General features: G+C 37.6%; 1 protein-coding gene across 5 annotated transcripts in view; it reads right to left on the reverse strand.

Moving 5' to 3' along the window:
• The window catches only part of RIC1 (RIC1 homolog, RAB6A GEF complex partner 1), a 175,228-nt gene that overhangs the window by 70,859 nt on the left and 87,383 nt on the right, over nucleotides 1-16,986 (reverse strand). For 4 of the 5 annotated variants that reach the window (XR_008509651.2, XR_002916223.3, XM_024251965.3 and 1 more), the window contains exons 5-7: nucleotides 15,367-15,509; nucleotides 14,940-15,076; nucleotides 3,100-3,191 (exon numbers count right to left, since the gene is read on the reverse strand). Coding sequence is in view for 3 of the 5 variants with exons in the window: in XM_024251965.3 (XP_024107733.2) it covers nucleotides 3,100-3,191; nucleotides 14,940-15,076; nucleotides 15,367-15,509 (372 nt within the window). In the remaining 2 variants the exon portion in view is untranslated. The remainder of the gene's footprint in view (nucleotides 1-3,099; nucleotides 3,192-14,939; nucleotides 15,077-15,366; nucleotides 15,510-16,986) is intronic. The other variant, XM_024251964.3, reaches the window with a different exon arrangement.

Below are 16,986 nucleotides of genomic sequence, written 5' to 3' on the forward strand. Positions count from 1 at the left end.
GAAGAGAGCTTGTAGTCTCCTAGCTGATGAAAACTCAGGTGACTGAAAAGTTATAAGTCAAGAGTCTACCTACATTATCCTGGGGAGGGCTAGTACTTCCCAATCATGTAGCTTATAAGCCCATAGCCTAGGGAGGAGTACTTCTTCCTGGATTCTAACACCCAGCCTTGTGCTAGCCCCAAATGCAGTAAATGGAACTGCACACTTGCCACTGCTTCTGTCTCTGTGTATTTTCTCTAAATGCTTTTCCATGCCTGATGTGTGGGCTTTCTAGTCACTTGACTGTATTGCTCAACAAGAACTAGCTTCCAGGTTAGTCATGACAGGTGTCAGATAAACTAGTTAAATGCCATCATGAGGAAACAATAAGGCAAATCTAGGATGCAGGATATTCTATAAAGAATCGACCTGGACTCAAAAAAAGTCAATGTCATGAAAATAAGAAAAGTGGTATAAGGATTATTGTAGTTAAAAGGTAACTAAAGAGAAATAATAACCAAATATAATTAATGAATCTTGACTGATTCTGGCTGGAACAAAGGAGGTATAGAAGAAATTTAGCTGGTGGCAACTGGGTTAATTTGCATATAAATTGGGTATTAGATCCTATTAGGGATTTATCATTAATTATCTCATGTGATAAAGATATTCCATTTATACAAGAGAATGTCTCCTTTCTTAGAAACCAAGAAATAAGGCAAATGTATGTCAACAGCAAAGTGGATAAATTATGCTATATTCAGACAATGGAACGTTATTTATAAACCAATTTAAAAAATGATTACAACTACTGGTAAATGACATGGATGAATCTCACAATGTTGACCGGTTACTAAGTGAGTCAAGGAGGGAATAAGAGTTGTGACTAGGAAGTAGCAGAGGCAGTTTGTGACTGGAGACCAGTAATGTTCTATTTACTGATCCAGTTGTGAAGAGATGGGTGTCTGTACTACAACGTTAAACTATGAATATCTGGATTATGTACTACTTTTTATGTATATTTTTGTTTCACAATGTGAAATAAAAAGGGTATTATAAACTTTATGCCAGTAAGTTTGAAGGTGAATAAGAAAGAAACCAATTCCTGGAAAAAAATGCGACTTGCCAAAATGACGTAGGAAGAGATACAAAATCTAAATCTTCTTAAATCTATTTTTAAAACTGGGCCGGGCCGGGTGGCTCACACCTATAATCACAGCACTTTGGGAGGCCGAGGTGGATGGATAACGAGGTCAGGAGTTTGAGACCAGCCTGACCAACACAGTGAAACCCCGTTCTACTAAAAATACAAAAATCAGCCGGGCGTGGTGGTGCATGCCTGCAATCCGAGCTACTCAGGATGCTAAGGCAGGAGAATCACTTGAACTCAGGAGGCAGAGGTTGTGGTGAGCCAAGATCACGCCCTTGCACTCTAGCCAGGGCGACAGAGCGAGACTGTCTCAAAAAATAAAATAAAATAAAATAAATATATATATATTTAAAATATATATAATATATAAAATTATATATACTTATAATCTATAAATATATATCTAAAATATATACATAATATATGTATATTTTTTTAAAAACTGAATTGAATCAGTAGTCCAAAAAAATCCCCAATAAGAAAATTCTAGGTCTAGATGGCTTCTCATTGGCAAATTCTACCAAACATTCAAAGATGAATAGAGAAGACAAGGGAATCCCTCCTTAACTTGCTTTATGAGACAGCCATAACCTTACTCAGAAGAAAAGGAGGAAAATTATAGGTGAAATGTATTCATGAACATATATTTTAAAATTCTAAACAAAATATGACTGAATCCAATCCACAAACATTAAAAAAAAGCTTTTCCTTCTCTCTTGTGCTAAGTTAAACTTACTTGTATTTCTACATTTAACTGCTCAATGAGGATCAATGTGTTGAGAAAAAGTTGAGGATGAGGATTTCCTACTTTACAAAGAGTTTATTAAGAGTGTAATGAAGGTGATTTATAATATGTGAATTATTTATACTAATAAAAAAAATCTGGCTGGGCACGGTGGCTCACGCCTGTAATCCCAGCACTTTGGGAGGCCAAGGAGGATCACAAGGTCAGGAGATCAAGACCATCCTGGCAAACACGGTGAAATGCTTGCTCTACTAAAAAAATACAAAAAAAATTAGCTGGGCATGGTGGCGGGCACCTGCAGTCCCAGCTACTTGGGAGGCTGAGGCAGGAGAATGGCATGAACCCAGGAGGTGGAGCTTGCAGTGAGCTGAGATGGCGCCACTGCACTCCAGCCTGGGTGACAGAGCGAGACTCCATCTCAAAAAAAAAAAAAAAAAAAACACTTTGATACTTAAATTGGGTGGTGATGATATGGCTGGAGACTATACTAGATATGTATTCTATAGAACAACCAAGTCTCATTTTGAGGGCAACATAGGATTTTATATTTAAGAAAGTTTAAAAAACTAAAAAGCACTATATACATTGCAAGGCATTATAACAACTAATATAATCTTTTTATTTTAGCTAAAATTTATGAGCTAAAATTTAAGCTCAACCAAGTTCAGTATTTTTGTTTTCTAACGTATCAAGTGCTTAGAACTATGGCTGGTATGTGATAGGCATACAGATACTTGAATAAATAATTGTATTCAATTTTATTTCTAAAATCTCTATTTAATAAACTAAGGCAAGAAACTGGTTTTATATGTGCACTTTAAATTTGGTTGTTAACTAAAGCACACTCACTAATTTGAAGGCATCATGAATGCTGATGTCTTAAAAATTAAGATTATTAAAAAAAATCTTCCAAATCCTCTTTTAAACAATAAAGAACCTAAACTTTAACTGATTTATTCTGTTTAACTTGTAACTCAATTTTCTACCACTGAAGAAAAAGCTAACTTTTACAAATTAACATGCTCAACCTCCAAAATCTGCCCTTTACTTTTGTTTGTTTCAATCTAATAAAATACTTTTACGTTTCATATTAAGGTTGACTGACAAATTATGATAGCATGATACAGTTTATAAGTGTGTTAGGAACATCTTATGTTTACAAAAAAAAAAAAACAGTATTTTTTGCAACAACTCTTAAAAATGCAAAAGCCTACATCAATTATACCTCACACAGCCAAATGCCATTAGTCGATACTTGTTATTTACTGCTACACACGTTCCGTCAACAACATCTTGTGGCCAAACTCCATGAAGCTGCTATAATAAAGAAAAATAGTTAAGGCTTAAAAAGTGTTTCTCCAAATTTACCATAGTCAATATAATTCTCCTTCAATAAACATACAATTTCATAATGCTTTATTTGGTTTCATCTGCAGAGGAAAATATCCCACCAGGACTACCACAATAGTCCCCCTTAAAATACTACCAAATAGTCTCCTTTAAAACCTCAAACTTCTCATGAATTGGTCTGATAAATACTCAGCTCAGTCCAGTGCTAGTTAATTTATTTAAAAAACACTAAAATATGGAAATTCATCTCCAAACTCAAAGATGACTTTCTTGTTAGAATGTAAACATTTTGACAGCGGAAACAGCATCTAGCTTGCTCACTGTAATTATTCTCATCACCTAGCACATAGTAGTATTTAACTTCTCAGTCAGTGAAAAGTAGTACATTCTGTTTGGTTTATTCTTTAGAAGCAAAATTGCTTACTATTCTCTACAATTCCCTTCTTTATAATGTAATGGTTAACAGCATGGTATCTGGAAGGCTGACAGCTCAGGACTGCTTTCACTCCTCAAAATAATTATTTGATCTTTTTTAAGCTTCAGTTTTCTTATCATATTTACCTCTCAGGGTGTTTCAAAGATTAAATGAAGATACACATGTAAACTATTTAGGACAATGCCTACCATTCAACAAGCATTCAATAAATAAATGACCTTATTAGTAAGCGTATATGCTATTTCCATATGCTATCTCCATATATAGAGAATAGATTCAGCTCAGTTGTTTGCTCTTATTTGTCAAATCACAGACATTTTAGATGATAAATTCCAAGGCAAAGGTCATAATCATTAGTTCAGTTAGCACAAAAAGTGGCACACTATAATACAGCACTTTATTTTTGGATGATCCTAATAGTAAACATTAAAGATACAATATAATCACAACTATTTGAACTAGAATCCTACAGATTTCATTTAATTCCACAATCACCTATATAATCTACTATCTAAACACAGAATCTTTGCTTTAGTAGGAATTTTATCTTTTAATTTTAATAATAAAACTGGACATTTTATGTCACAAATGGTAAAGACAGCAGTGAGCATTATTTCTCTGAACTGCTGCTTAGACTGAAATTCAGTCCTACAATAAGTATTTTCTAGGTGGTTACCATTCATCAAGCACTGCTCTAGGTGCTGAGGCTATACTAGCACACCAAAATCTCTACTTGTATCCTTGCTTTACATTTGAGTCAAGAGACAGACAAGTTAAAAAAGTATATTGAATATTGGAGGTTAAAAAATACTATACAAAAAAAATTAAGCAATGGCAGTGAAGAGGGAGTACAGGGGAAGGATGTAATATTAAACAGGTTTCCCTATAAGGATGTCTTTTGAGGAAAGTCCTCAAAGAAATAAAACAAGTGTAAAAGCCCTATTGTAGTAGCATTTCTGGCATGCTCAAAGACCAGCAAAGAAGCCTGTGTGGATAGAGTGAAGTGGATGGGTTGTGAAAGGAAAGTAGTATATGTGGTAAGAGATGTAACAGGAGGTCAGGTATTTAGGGCTTTGAAGGCCACCGTAAGAATTTTGGCTTTTTCTTCAAGTTATATAGAAGAAGAATATTAAAATTTTTTAACCTTTTCTGTCATGAATTATAATAAAGAATACATGAAAATGAAATGTACATCTCAATTAATATCACAAAGCAAACACTTGTGGAATTGCTACTCAGGCCAAGAATCATGAGTACCCAAAAGTCTCCCAATAGTGCCTTTCCCAATCACTGTATCTTCACACCCCTACAACAAAAAATATCCAGATTTACATGGTAATCACCTCCTTCTTTCTTTTAAATCATTACCACTTAAACCTGCACCCATATATACTCTAATTTAGAACTGCCTATATTATTTGCCCTTTAATTTTTACCTCAAATGGAATCATAGCATGTATTCTTTTGTGTCTAGCTGTTTTTGCTTACCATGTCTGTAAGATCTATCTGTGTTGTTGCATATAGCCTAGTTTGTCCAGGTTCATTGTAGACTTAAATATTGGGCTTAGCTCACTGGATTGCTGGCCTCCCTTAGTCTGGCAACTCTTTCCTGTCTTGTTTGTGCTCCAAGGCCTTCAAGCATATTAAAAAATATATTTTTTCTCCAGCTCTTTTAGTCCTCAGGAGGTTCTGTCCTAATAATCTAGTCCTACTGAATGAGTCTCCACAGAGGACTGACATAATCACATTTTAACACATCTGTTAAATGTCATTTAGTTATTTCCCTATTACCATTAATACATATGTACTGTTTTCTTCTAATGTGTATTTTCTATCTATACCTTATTTAGTAATGCCCATCTGCTTTTCATTAGCTTTTAAATCCTTAACTTATTAGAAAAAATTATTTAATTACATACTAATAAATGCTGAGAATATATTTTGTACTAACTCTAAAGTACTTGGAAAAGAGTCAATCCACTTTTTCAGCTCTAATATTTTTATTTCCAGTCTAAACATTTAAGTCCCAAAGATAATTACAAATATATATGCACCTTATAGGAAAAAAAAAGAGATTTTTTTTTCTAATTCATCAAAAGTTTATTTTTATTCTTATTTATGTACTGACACAGGTGATCACAAATATATTATTTAGTACCTACTATCTGAATAAAGTTGATAATGGAAGATATTAGATAGGAATATTAAAGTTGATACCAAACAGAATGACAACAATTAAAAAAGGCCATTAAAAACTTAAATTCCTTTCCAGTTAAAGAGAGTTGACTGAATATAAATATTTAGCTTCTTGGACTCCTAAAACCGTAGCTTCTACAAGAGAAAAGAGTTTTTGTTTAAAAAAACATAAAGCAGCAAAGACAAAAATAATAGGAGGCAGCATTAGAAAATTTTAGAAGCTGGAAAGCATATCAATGAGTAGAATCCTTACCTGACAGGGAAGAATGCTGAGAAACATCTAAATTTAAGTTGTAGGGTACACGAAAGGCTTGGGAATTCAGGTGTCTTTGAAAGGCTAAATTAAATGTTGTAGAAGTGGTTCAAAACCTACTTAAAGCAGCAACTAGGTCCTCCCAGAGCACTTCCCCAAAGGGGAGCAGCCAATAAATACCCCACCTCCACTCCTATGGAAAACTGGGTATTTTTCTTTGGAGAAAAACAAAACAAAACACCCCCACCCCTACCACCTCCACCAGAGGCCTATGGACCACACTGAAAACAGGGATAGAAAATAAAGGTTCACATCTTGAATTTGGATCCTCTAGCTTAACTCTTCTGTAACTCAAATCCCAGAATATTGGGGTAGCCAAGTATATATCCTGTAGAAAGGATTGCAGGACTCTTTTCCAAGGAACACTGGAGACAGAGAGGGAAGGAGAGGAGAGCAGAAGGGAGGGACAGAGGGAAGGGTATGACTCTAAAGGTAGGAGGACCCCCAAGGAAATAACTCAGTCAGCTCATCCTATGGTAAAGGACATAGTAAACCAAACCAACCAAAATTCACAGTTTTCAATAAATCATTTTAATTTTAGGTCTCTGTCACAGCAGCCAAATCCATATATTAATTAGCTATTAGCTATTAAAAGATCTGACACAAATAAGAGTAAAGGGAATCTCAGGATAATTATGACAGAAGGCCAAAAAACAGCTGTGTTAAAGATTATAGTAAGCAAGCAGTCTAATTTGGAGCAGGCCAGAAGGCTCCCAGAGAAATTTCTTTAAGAAGACGAAACGGGAGGTTCCAAGATGGCCAAATAGGAACAGCTCCAGTCTACAGCTCCCAGCGTGAGTGATGCAGAGGATGGGCGATTTCTGCATTTCCAACTGAAGTTCCAGGTTCATCTCACTGGGGCTTGTCAGACAGTGGGTGCAGCCCATGGAGTGTGAGCCCAAGGAGGACGGGGCATCACCTCACCCGGGAAGTACAAGGGGTCGGGGAATTCCCTTTCATAGCCAAAGGAAGCCGTGACAGTTGGTACCTGGAAAATCGGGACACTCCCACCCTAATACTGCGCTTTTCCAACGGTCTTAGCAAACGGCACACCAGGAGATTATTTCCTGTGCCTGGCTTGGAGGGTCCCATGCCCATGGAGCCTTGCTCACTGCTAGCACAGCGTCTGAGATCGAACTGCAAGACGGCAGTGAAGCTGGGGGAGGGGCATCTGCCATTGCTAAGGCTTGAATAGGTAAACAAAGTGGCAGGGAAGCTCCAACTGGGTGGAGCCCACCACATCTCAAGGAGGCCTGCCTGCCTCTGTAGACTCCACCTCTGGGGGCAGGGTATAGCTGAACAAAAGGCAGCAGACAGTTCTGCAGACGTAAATGTCCCTGTCTGAAGCTTTGAAGAGAGTAGTGGTTCACCCAGCATGGAGTCTGAGGTCTGAGAACAGACAGACTGCCTACGCAAGTGGGTCCTTGACCCATGAGTAGCCTAACTGGGAGACACCTCCCATTAGGGGACAACTGACACCTCATCCAGCCGGGTGCCCCTCTAAGACGAAGCTTCCAGAGGAAGGATCAGGCAGCAACATTTGCCGTTCTGCAATATTTGCTGTTCTGCAGCCTCCGCTGGTGATATCCAGGCAAACAGGGTCTGGAGTGGACCTCCAGCAAACTCCAACAGACCTGCAGCTGAGGGTCCTGACTGTTAGAAGGAAAACTAACAGAAAGGACATCCACACCAAAACCCCATATGTATGTCACCATCATCAAAGACCAAAGGTAGATAAAACCACAAAGATGGGGAGAAACCAGAGCAGAAAAGCTGAAAATTCTAAAAATCAGAGCGCCTCTTCTCCTCCAAAGGAACGCAGCTCCTTGACAGCAACGGAACAAAGCTCAATGGAGAATGACTTTGATGAGTTGAGAGAAAAAGGCTTCAGAAAATCATTAATAACAAACTTCTCCAAGCTAAAGAAGGATGTTCGAACCCATTGCAAACAAGGAAAAAAACCTTGAAAAAAGATTAGACAAATGGCTAACTAGAATAAACAGCATAGCGAGGACCTGAAATGACGTGATGGAGCTGAAAACCATGGCACGAGAACTACGTGATGCATGCACAAGCTTCAGTAGCCGATTTGATCGAATGATTGAAGATCAAATGAATGAAATAAAGCGAAAAGAGAAGTTTAGAGAAAAAAAGAGTAAAAAGAAATGAACAAAGCCTCCCAGAAAAATGGGACTGTGTGAAAAGACGAAATCTATGTCGATTGGTGTACCTGAAGCTGACAGGGAGAATGGAACCAAGCTGGAAAACACTCTGCAGGATATTATCCAGGAGAACTTCCCCAATCTAGCAAGGCAGACCAACATTCAAATTCAGGAAATACAGGGAACGCCACAAAGATACTCCTCAAGAAGAGCAACTCCAAGACACATAATTGTCAGATTCACCAAAGTTGAAATGAAGGAAAAAATGTTAAGGGCAGCCAGAGAGAGAGGTCGGGTTACCCACAAAGGGAAGCCCATCAGACTAACAGTGGATCTCTCAGCAGAAACTCTAGAAGCCAGAAGACAGTGGGGGCCAATATTCAACATTCTTAAAGAAAAGACTTTTCAACCCAGAATTTCATATCCAGCCAAACTAAGCTTCATAAGTGAAGGAGAAATAAAATCCTTTACAGACAAGCAAATGCTGAGAGATTTTGTCACCAGCAAGCCTGCCTCACAAGAGCTCCTGAAGGAAGCACTAAACATGGAAAGGAACAACTGGTACCAGCCACTGCAAAAACATGCCAAATTGTAAAGACCACCGATGCTAGGAAGAAACTGCATCAACTAACGGGAAAAATAACCAGCTAACATCATAATGACAGGATCAAATTCACACATAACAATATTAACCTTAAATGTAAATGGGCTAAATGCTCCAATTAAAACACACAGACTGGCAAACTGGATAAAGTGTCAAGACCCATCATTGTGCTGTATTCTGGAGACCTATCTCACGTGCAGAGACACACACAGGCTCAAAATGAAGGGATGGAGGAAGATCAACCAAGCAAATGGAAAACAAAAAAAAAGCAGGGGTTGCAATCCTAGTATCTGATAAAACAGACTTTAAACTAACAAAGATCAAAAGAGACAAAGAAGGCCATTACATAATGGTAAAGGGATCAATTCAACAAGAAGGGCTAACTATCCTAAATATATATGCACCCAGTACAGGAGCACCCAGATTCATAAAGCAAGTCCTTAGAGACGTACAAAGAGACTTAGACTCCCACACAATGATAATGGGAGACTTTAACACCCCACTGTCAAACATTAGATCAATGAGACAGAAAGTTAACAAGAATATCCAGGAATTGAACTCAGCTCTGCACCAAGTGGACATAATAGACATCTACAGAACTCTCCCCCCAAATCAACAGAATATACATTCTTCTCAGCACCACATCGCACTTATTCCAAAATTGACCACATAGTTGGAAGTACTCCTCAGCAAATGTAAAAAAACAGAAATTATAACAAACTGTCTCTCAGACCACAGGGCAATCAAACTAGACTCAGGATTAAGAAATTCACTCAAAACCACTCAACTACATGAAACTGAACAACCCCTGCTCCTGAATGACTACTGGGTACATAATGAAATGAAGGCAGAAATAAAGATGTTCTTTGAAACCAATGAGAACAAAGACACAACATACCAGAATCTCTGGGACATATTTAAAGCAGTGTGTAGAGGGAAATTTATAGTATTAAATGCCCACAACAGAAAGCAGGAAAGATCTAAAATTGACACCCTAACATGACAATTAAAAGAACTAGAGAAGCAAGAGCAAACACATTCAAAAGCTAGCAGAAGGTAAGAAATAACTAAGATCAGAGCAGAACTGAAGGAGATAGAGACACAAAAAAACCTTAAAAAAAAAAAAATCAACGAATCCAGGAGCTGGTTTTTTGGAAAGATCAAAAAAATTGATAGACCGCTAGCAAGACTAATGAAGAAGAAAACGGAGAAGAATCAAATAGACGCAATAAAAAATGATAAAGGGGATATCACCACTGATCCCACAGAAATACAAACTACCAACAGAGAATACTATAAACACCTCTACACAAATAAACTAGAAAATCTAGAAGAAATGGATAAATTCCTGGACATATACACCCTCCCAAGACTAAACCAGGAAGAAGTTGAATCCCTGAATAGACCAATAACAGGCTCTGAAATTGAGGCAATAATTAATAGCCTACCAACCAAAAAAAGTCCAGGACGAGACAGATTCACAGCCGAATTCTACCAGAGGTACAAAGAGGAGCTGGTACCATTCCTTCTGAAACTATTCCTATCAATAGAAAAAGAGGGAACCCTCCATAACTCATCTTATGAGGCCTGCATCATCCTGATACCAAAGCCTGGCAGAGACAAAAAAAGAGAATTTTAGACCAATATCCCTGATGAACATTGATGCAAAAACCACCAATAAAATACTGGCAAACTGAATCCAGCAGCACATCAAAAAGCTTATCTACCATGATCAAGTGGGCTTCATCCCTGGGATGCAAGGCTGGTTCAACATACGCAAATCAATAAACGTAAATGTAATCCAGCATATAAACAGAACCAAAGACAAAAACCACATGATTATCTCAATAAATGCAGAAAAGGCCTTCAACAAAATTCAACAGCCCTTCACGCTAAAAAGTCTCAATAAACTAGGTATTGATGGGATGTATCTCAAAATAATAAGAGCTATTTATGACAAACCTACAGCCAATATCATACTGAATGGGCAAAAACTGGAAGCATTCCCTTTGAAAACTGGCACAAGACAGGGATGCCCTCTCTCACTACTCCTATTCAACATAGTGTTGGAAGTTCTGGCCAGGGCAATCAGGCAGGAGAAAGAAATAAAGGGTATTCAATTAGGAAAAGAGGAAGTCAAATTGTCCGTTTGCAGATGACATGATTGTATATCTAGAAAACTCCACAGTCTCAGTGCAAAATCTCCTTAAGCTGATAGGCAACTTCAGCAAAGTCTCAGGATACAAAATCAATGTGCAAAAATCAAAAGCATTCCTATACACCAATAACAGACAAACAGAGACCCAAATCATGAGTGAACTCCCATTCACAATTGCTTCAAAAAGAATAAAATACCTAGGAATCCAACTTACAAGGGATGTGAAGGACCTCTTCAAGGAGAACTACAAACCACTGCTCAATGAAATAAAAGAGGACACAAACAAATGGAAGAACATTCCATGCTCATGGATAGGAAGAATCAATATTGTGAAAATGGCCATACTGCCCAAGGTAATTTATAGATTCAATGCCATCCCCATCAAGCTACCAATGACTTTCTTCACAGAACTGGAAAAAACTACTTTCAAGTTCATATGGAACCAAAAAAGAGCCTGCATTGCCAAGACAATCCTAAGCCAAAAGAACAAAGCTGGAGGCATCGCACTACCTGACTTCAAACTATACTACAAGGCTACAGTAACCAAAACAGCATGGTACTGGTACCAAAACAGAGATATAGACCAATGGAACAGAATAGAGCCCTCAGAAATAATACCACACATCTACAACCATCTGATCTTTGACAAACCTGAGAAAAACAAGAAATGGGGAAAGGATTCTCTATTTAATAAATGGTGCTGGGAAAACTGGCTAGCCATATGTAGAAAGCTGAAACTGGATCCCTTCCTTACACCTTATACAAAAATTAATTCAAGATGGATTAAAGACTTAAATGTTGGACCTAAAACCATAAAAACCCTACAAGAAAACCTAGACAATACCATTCAGGCCATAGGCATGGGCAAGGACTTCATGACTAAAACACCAAAAGCAATGGCAACAAAAGCCAAAATTGACAAATGGGATCTCATTAAACTCAAGAGCTTCTGCACAGCAAAAGAAACTATCATCATAGTGAACAGGCAACCTACAGAATGGGAGAAAAATTTTACAATCTACCCATCTGACAAAGGGCTAATATCCAGAATCTACAAAGAACTTAAACAAATTTACAAGAAAAAAATCAAACCACCCCATCAAAAAGTGGGCAAAGGCTATGAACAGACACTTCTCAAAAGAAGACATTTATGCAGCCAACAGACATATGAAAAAATGCTCATCATCACTGGCCATCAAAGAAATGCAAATCAAAACCACAATGAGATACTATCTCACACCAGTTAAAATGGTGATCATTAAAAAGTTAGGAAACAATAGGTCCTGGAGAGGATGTGGAGAAATAGGAACACTTTTACATTGTTGGTGGAACTGTAAACTAGTTCAACCATTGTGGAAGACAGTGTGGCGATTCTTCAAGGATCTAGAACTAGAAATACCATTTGACCCAGCGATCCTAGTACTGGGTATATACCCAAAGGATTATAAATCATGCTGCTATAAAGACACATGCACATGTATGTTTATTGTGGCACTATTCAAATAGCAAAGACTTGGTACCAAGCCAAATGTCCATCAATGACAGACTGGATAGAGAAAATGTGGTACATATACACCATGGAATACTATGCAGCCATAAAAAAGGATGAGTTCATGTCCTTTGTAGGCACATGGGTGAAGCTGGAAACCATCATTCTGAGCAAACTATCGCAAGGACAGAAAACCAAACACCGTATGTTCTCATTCATAGGTGGGAATTGAACAATGAAAACACTTGGACACAGGGTGGGGAACATCACACACCAGGGCCTGTCGTGGCATGGGGGGAGGGGGGAGGGATAGCATTAGGAGATATACCTAATGTAAATGACGAGTTAATGGGTGCAGAACACCAACATGGCACATGTGTACATATGTAACAAACCTGCACGCTGTACACACGTACCCTAGAACTTAAAAAAATAAAAATAAAAAGATACATTTAGAAATGGATCTCTGATATCACAGTGGGCTTCAGAAAACCAGTGTAAGTTCTTCCTAGTATTAAAGTCAGAAAAGTTTATATGAAGAAATATTTACATGTGCATGGAGGCTATGAACATGCATGTGGACATGTGATACATACCTATAGACCCACACATACACTGCATAGGTATACACATACACACACACACACACACACACTCTCTCTCTCTCTCATGTTTTTTGTAAGCTCATTCCTTCTGTAAGCCATCCTTAAGTGATACAGTTCCTCAGGGTTAAAAAAAAAAAAAAAAATCTCTTCCTCCATTAAATTGTTTTGTGGTACTGTGGAAAAAAAAAAAAGAAGATGAAATGGGCTGGGCACCATCGCTGATGCCTGTAATCCCAGCACATTGGGAGGCTGAGGTGAGGTGGGTGGATCACCTGAAGTCGGTAGGTCAAGACCGGCCTGACCAACAGGGAGAAACCCCATCTCTACTAAAAATACAAAATTAGCTGGGCGTGGTGGTGCATGCCTGTAATCCCAGCAACTCGGGAGGCTGAGGCAGGAGAATCGCTTGAACCTGAGAGGCGGAGGTTGTGTTGAGCCGAGATCGTGCCATTGCACTCCAGTATGGACGACAAGAGCAAAATTCCGTCTCAAAAAAAAAAAAAAAAAAAAAAAAAAAAAAGAAAACAAAAAAGATGAACAGAACAGCTAATATGTTTGAAAAAGCTGGGAGGATATTTACACAACTGACCGTTTGGGTTGAGTAAGAGATAAGTACACAAAAAGTAAGCAAATATAAAGAACAAGGCAATCATTAATTCCTAGCAGGAGGAAAAATCTGCAGTAAAGGAAAAATAATTATAAGATACTGACAGAGACAGGAGTCGGCCAAGGGTCCCCAGCGAAACCCCACCTTCAAGCTCAAAAAGAGCCTGAAGGCTGAAAGATGGGACTCCTTGTCCCAGATGAAACTGGTGATCCAGAGGGATAACTGCCCGTTTGCCCTTCCTGAGTGATTCTTTCTGAATAATGCCCACAAGCGCACTAGGAGAATGGGGTTGGGCCACAGGAAGTTCACGCCTTGTTCAGTGGGTAGGACCCTGGGCTCTCCAGCGCACGTGTGCGTGTGCGTGTGTGTGCGCGCTGGGGCTTGGTAATCAATCTGTGAAGTGGGAGCCTGTTAGCAGGACCCTGGGCTCTTCAGCGTGTGCGTGTGCGTGTGCGTGTGCATGCACGCGTGCTGGGGCTTGGTAATCAATCTGTGAAGTGGGAGCCTGTCTTTTTTTGCTGAGAGCTTTCTTTTAATAAATTCTGCTCTCCTCACTTTTCAGTATGTCTGCATGCCTAATCTTTCCTGGCTGTGTGACAAGAAACTGCTTTTAGCTAAACTAAGGAGCAAAAACTTATGCATCAGTACCACATGGTTTAGATACTAATGGGGCTTACATATTGATAAAAATATAAACAATTAATAGTAACCTAATCAAAATCACAGTAACTATAATGGGAATGTGAGAAGAATATAAGTATGGTGGAAGCAGGAAAGAGGGAAGTAAATGGTCACTTTCCACAGTAAGAAGTCAATAAACACAGCCTAAAAACTAAAAATTAAAGGAAATATTCAGAGTAGTGGAGATTAAAATTCAAAATAATCAGTAAAGGAATAAAAAGTAGTTGCCTCCAAAAGTGGAAAATTAGGCATGAGGAGAGCAGGGAGGAGAACAGGAATCATTATTTTTCTTTAACATGTCCAAGAGAATTTTGTCTACTTATACTATTTATATGTTTGGTTTGATTAAAAAATTAACAACCCTTAAAATCTTACATGAATGATGAAAATAGAGAAGAATTTGATAACAAAGAATAAAATAAGTACACAATAACAAAAAACCCTTCAAAGTAAATAAGTCATACCTCTGCAGTAAATCTACTTGACACTGGTGTAATAAATCCAACTTTACCATCATTAAATACAACAGCAAACCCATCAAGTGTGGCACAGTATTCCATGTCTCTGATGTGTACGTCTGTGAAGCCCAGGAATGAACCTACTGATGAAAAAAATAAGCACATGAAATAGGATTAAGAATATAATAAATTACTCTCTCACCTTTTGCCAGAAAAACCTGTAAGTTTAAAAGGGTAAAAATAATGACCTAACAACCCTAAACAATTAAACTGTCCTTTCCTACTAAATGCCTCTCTCACCCCGCCTCTCATACTCTGCCCACCTCTCCCCTTGCATAAGTAATTCCAAAGAAGTGTTCATCCATAGAAGATACCAAACTAGATATCAAACGTTAAACAACTGGTTCAAACCTCATGTAGAAAGTATAGCTACCTCTAGATGACTGCAGGTCTACTGAAAAGGGTACTGTGCAAAGATTAATGGCTTTCCTTCCATTTGTCATTCCTTCCCAGTGAATAAGATGAAGAAGTCCATCAGAAGTAGCAACCAGGAGATCTTCCAACACAGACTGCAAACTGTAGGTAGAATCAATTAATTTTTAAGAGAGCATACTGGGAAAGCAATGTGTATGAATATTAAAACTGCTTTGGAGAATACTCATGCAAAAATGATCATGAAACCATTTATAAAACATCTCCATTTATCTGCAACTTTATCTATGTATATTTCAATCTAGAATCAGAAATCCTGGAAGAAATGAAAGACTATGGGCAGCCATAGTCACAAACTTGATAACTGATAAAACTAATTAAAAACTACAAATATTGAAACAGCAAATTAGAAGATGGAAACAGAAGTGATAGCAGAAAGAAAGAAAAAGAGGTAGAGAAACCATAAAATGAATAGACCCAACTAGTAACAGTATGACAATCTAGAGCCATGAAGTGTAGAGGTAACAATGCTCCGGCACTTGTCCAATAAAACTTTGAATAATGATGGAAATGTTCTGTATCTGTGCTATCTGTAAACAGTAGCTATGAGCTGTATGTGGTGACTATACACTTGAAATATGGCTAGTGCAATAAAATAACTGAAATTTTATTTACTTTTCATTAATGTAAATTTAAATAAATTCATGTGTGACTAGTGGCTACTGTATTGGAGTATAGTTCCAGGCCAATATATTTCTTAGGTATTAGCAAGTCTCACATTGTTCATTCCTTCTACAAACATTTAGTGAGCCTATCCTCTGTGACAGGTGTTATACTCTGTGTTGGATATTCGAGGATGAATAAAATATTCTCCATCTTCAGAGGACTTCTCAAGCAGGAAATCAAAAATAGTTACATAGCATGATCTCAACACTTATCAATATTTGTGAAGATACTCAGCATTTACTTCTTTAATGGGGAAATAGCCTGTTTTGCTCACCTCTGTAGGCACAGCCCCAAGGGCAGTGTTAGTTAAATCTGTCACTAAATATTTGTGCAAAGGAGGCAAGAAGAGGGAAAGGGTTAGAGGAAAGAGGAACCCATAAATGAGACTGCAAAGGTACTGGCACAAAGAAAAAGACAACCAGGGAAACCAGTAGAAACTGATATCAAGAAAGCCAAGGAAGTAAGATGAATTTAAGAAAGAGTGTTCAAAGTATCAAATACTATATAAGGAAAAACAAAAAATGTTATGTGTATATTATATATACCCTATTAAATACTATTAAATTCGTTTTCATACTTAAGAGCATATTTCAGAAATATTTTAATCCATAATGATGAAAAAACTGTCTTTTCATATTTTAATTCTTAAACTAAACCTTTAATTCTTTGGAAAGTTGACTTCAATTACTCATACTCCAAAGATTTCAGCTAATGTAGAATTTGCTGTTTTTCCCCAACTATAAAAGTACTGAAAAAGAACAGAAACAGATGTTTCTTTACCCAGCTCTATTTCTTGAACTTCACAGCCATTTGTAATCAATTAAAATTCCCAGTTTTTAGACATTTCACTTTTTAAAGCATTATATATTAATTTCAAATTTATATTTCAGTGATA

This window comes from Pongo abelii, chromosome 13, assembly GCF_028885655.2.
Source record: "Pongo abelii isolate AG06213 chromosome 13, NHGRI_mPonAbe1-v2.0_pri, whole genome shotgun sequence".
Lineage (NCBI taxonomy): Eukaryota > Metazoa > Chordata > Mammalia > Primates > Hominidae > Pongo > Pongo abelii.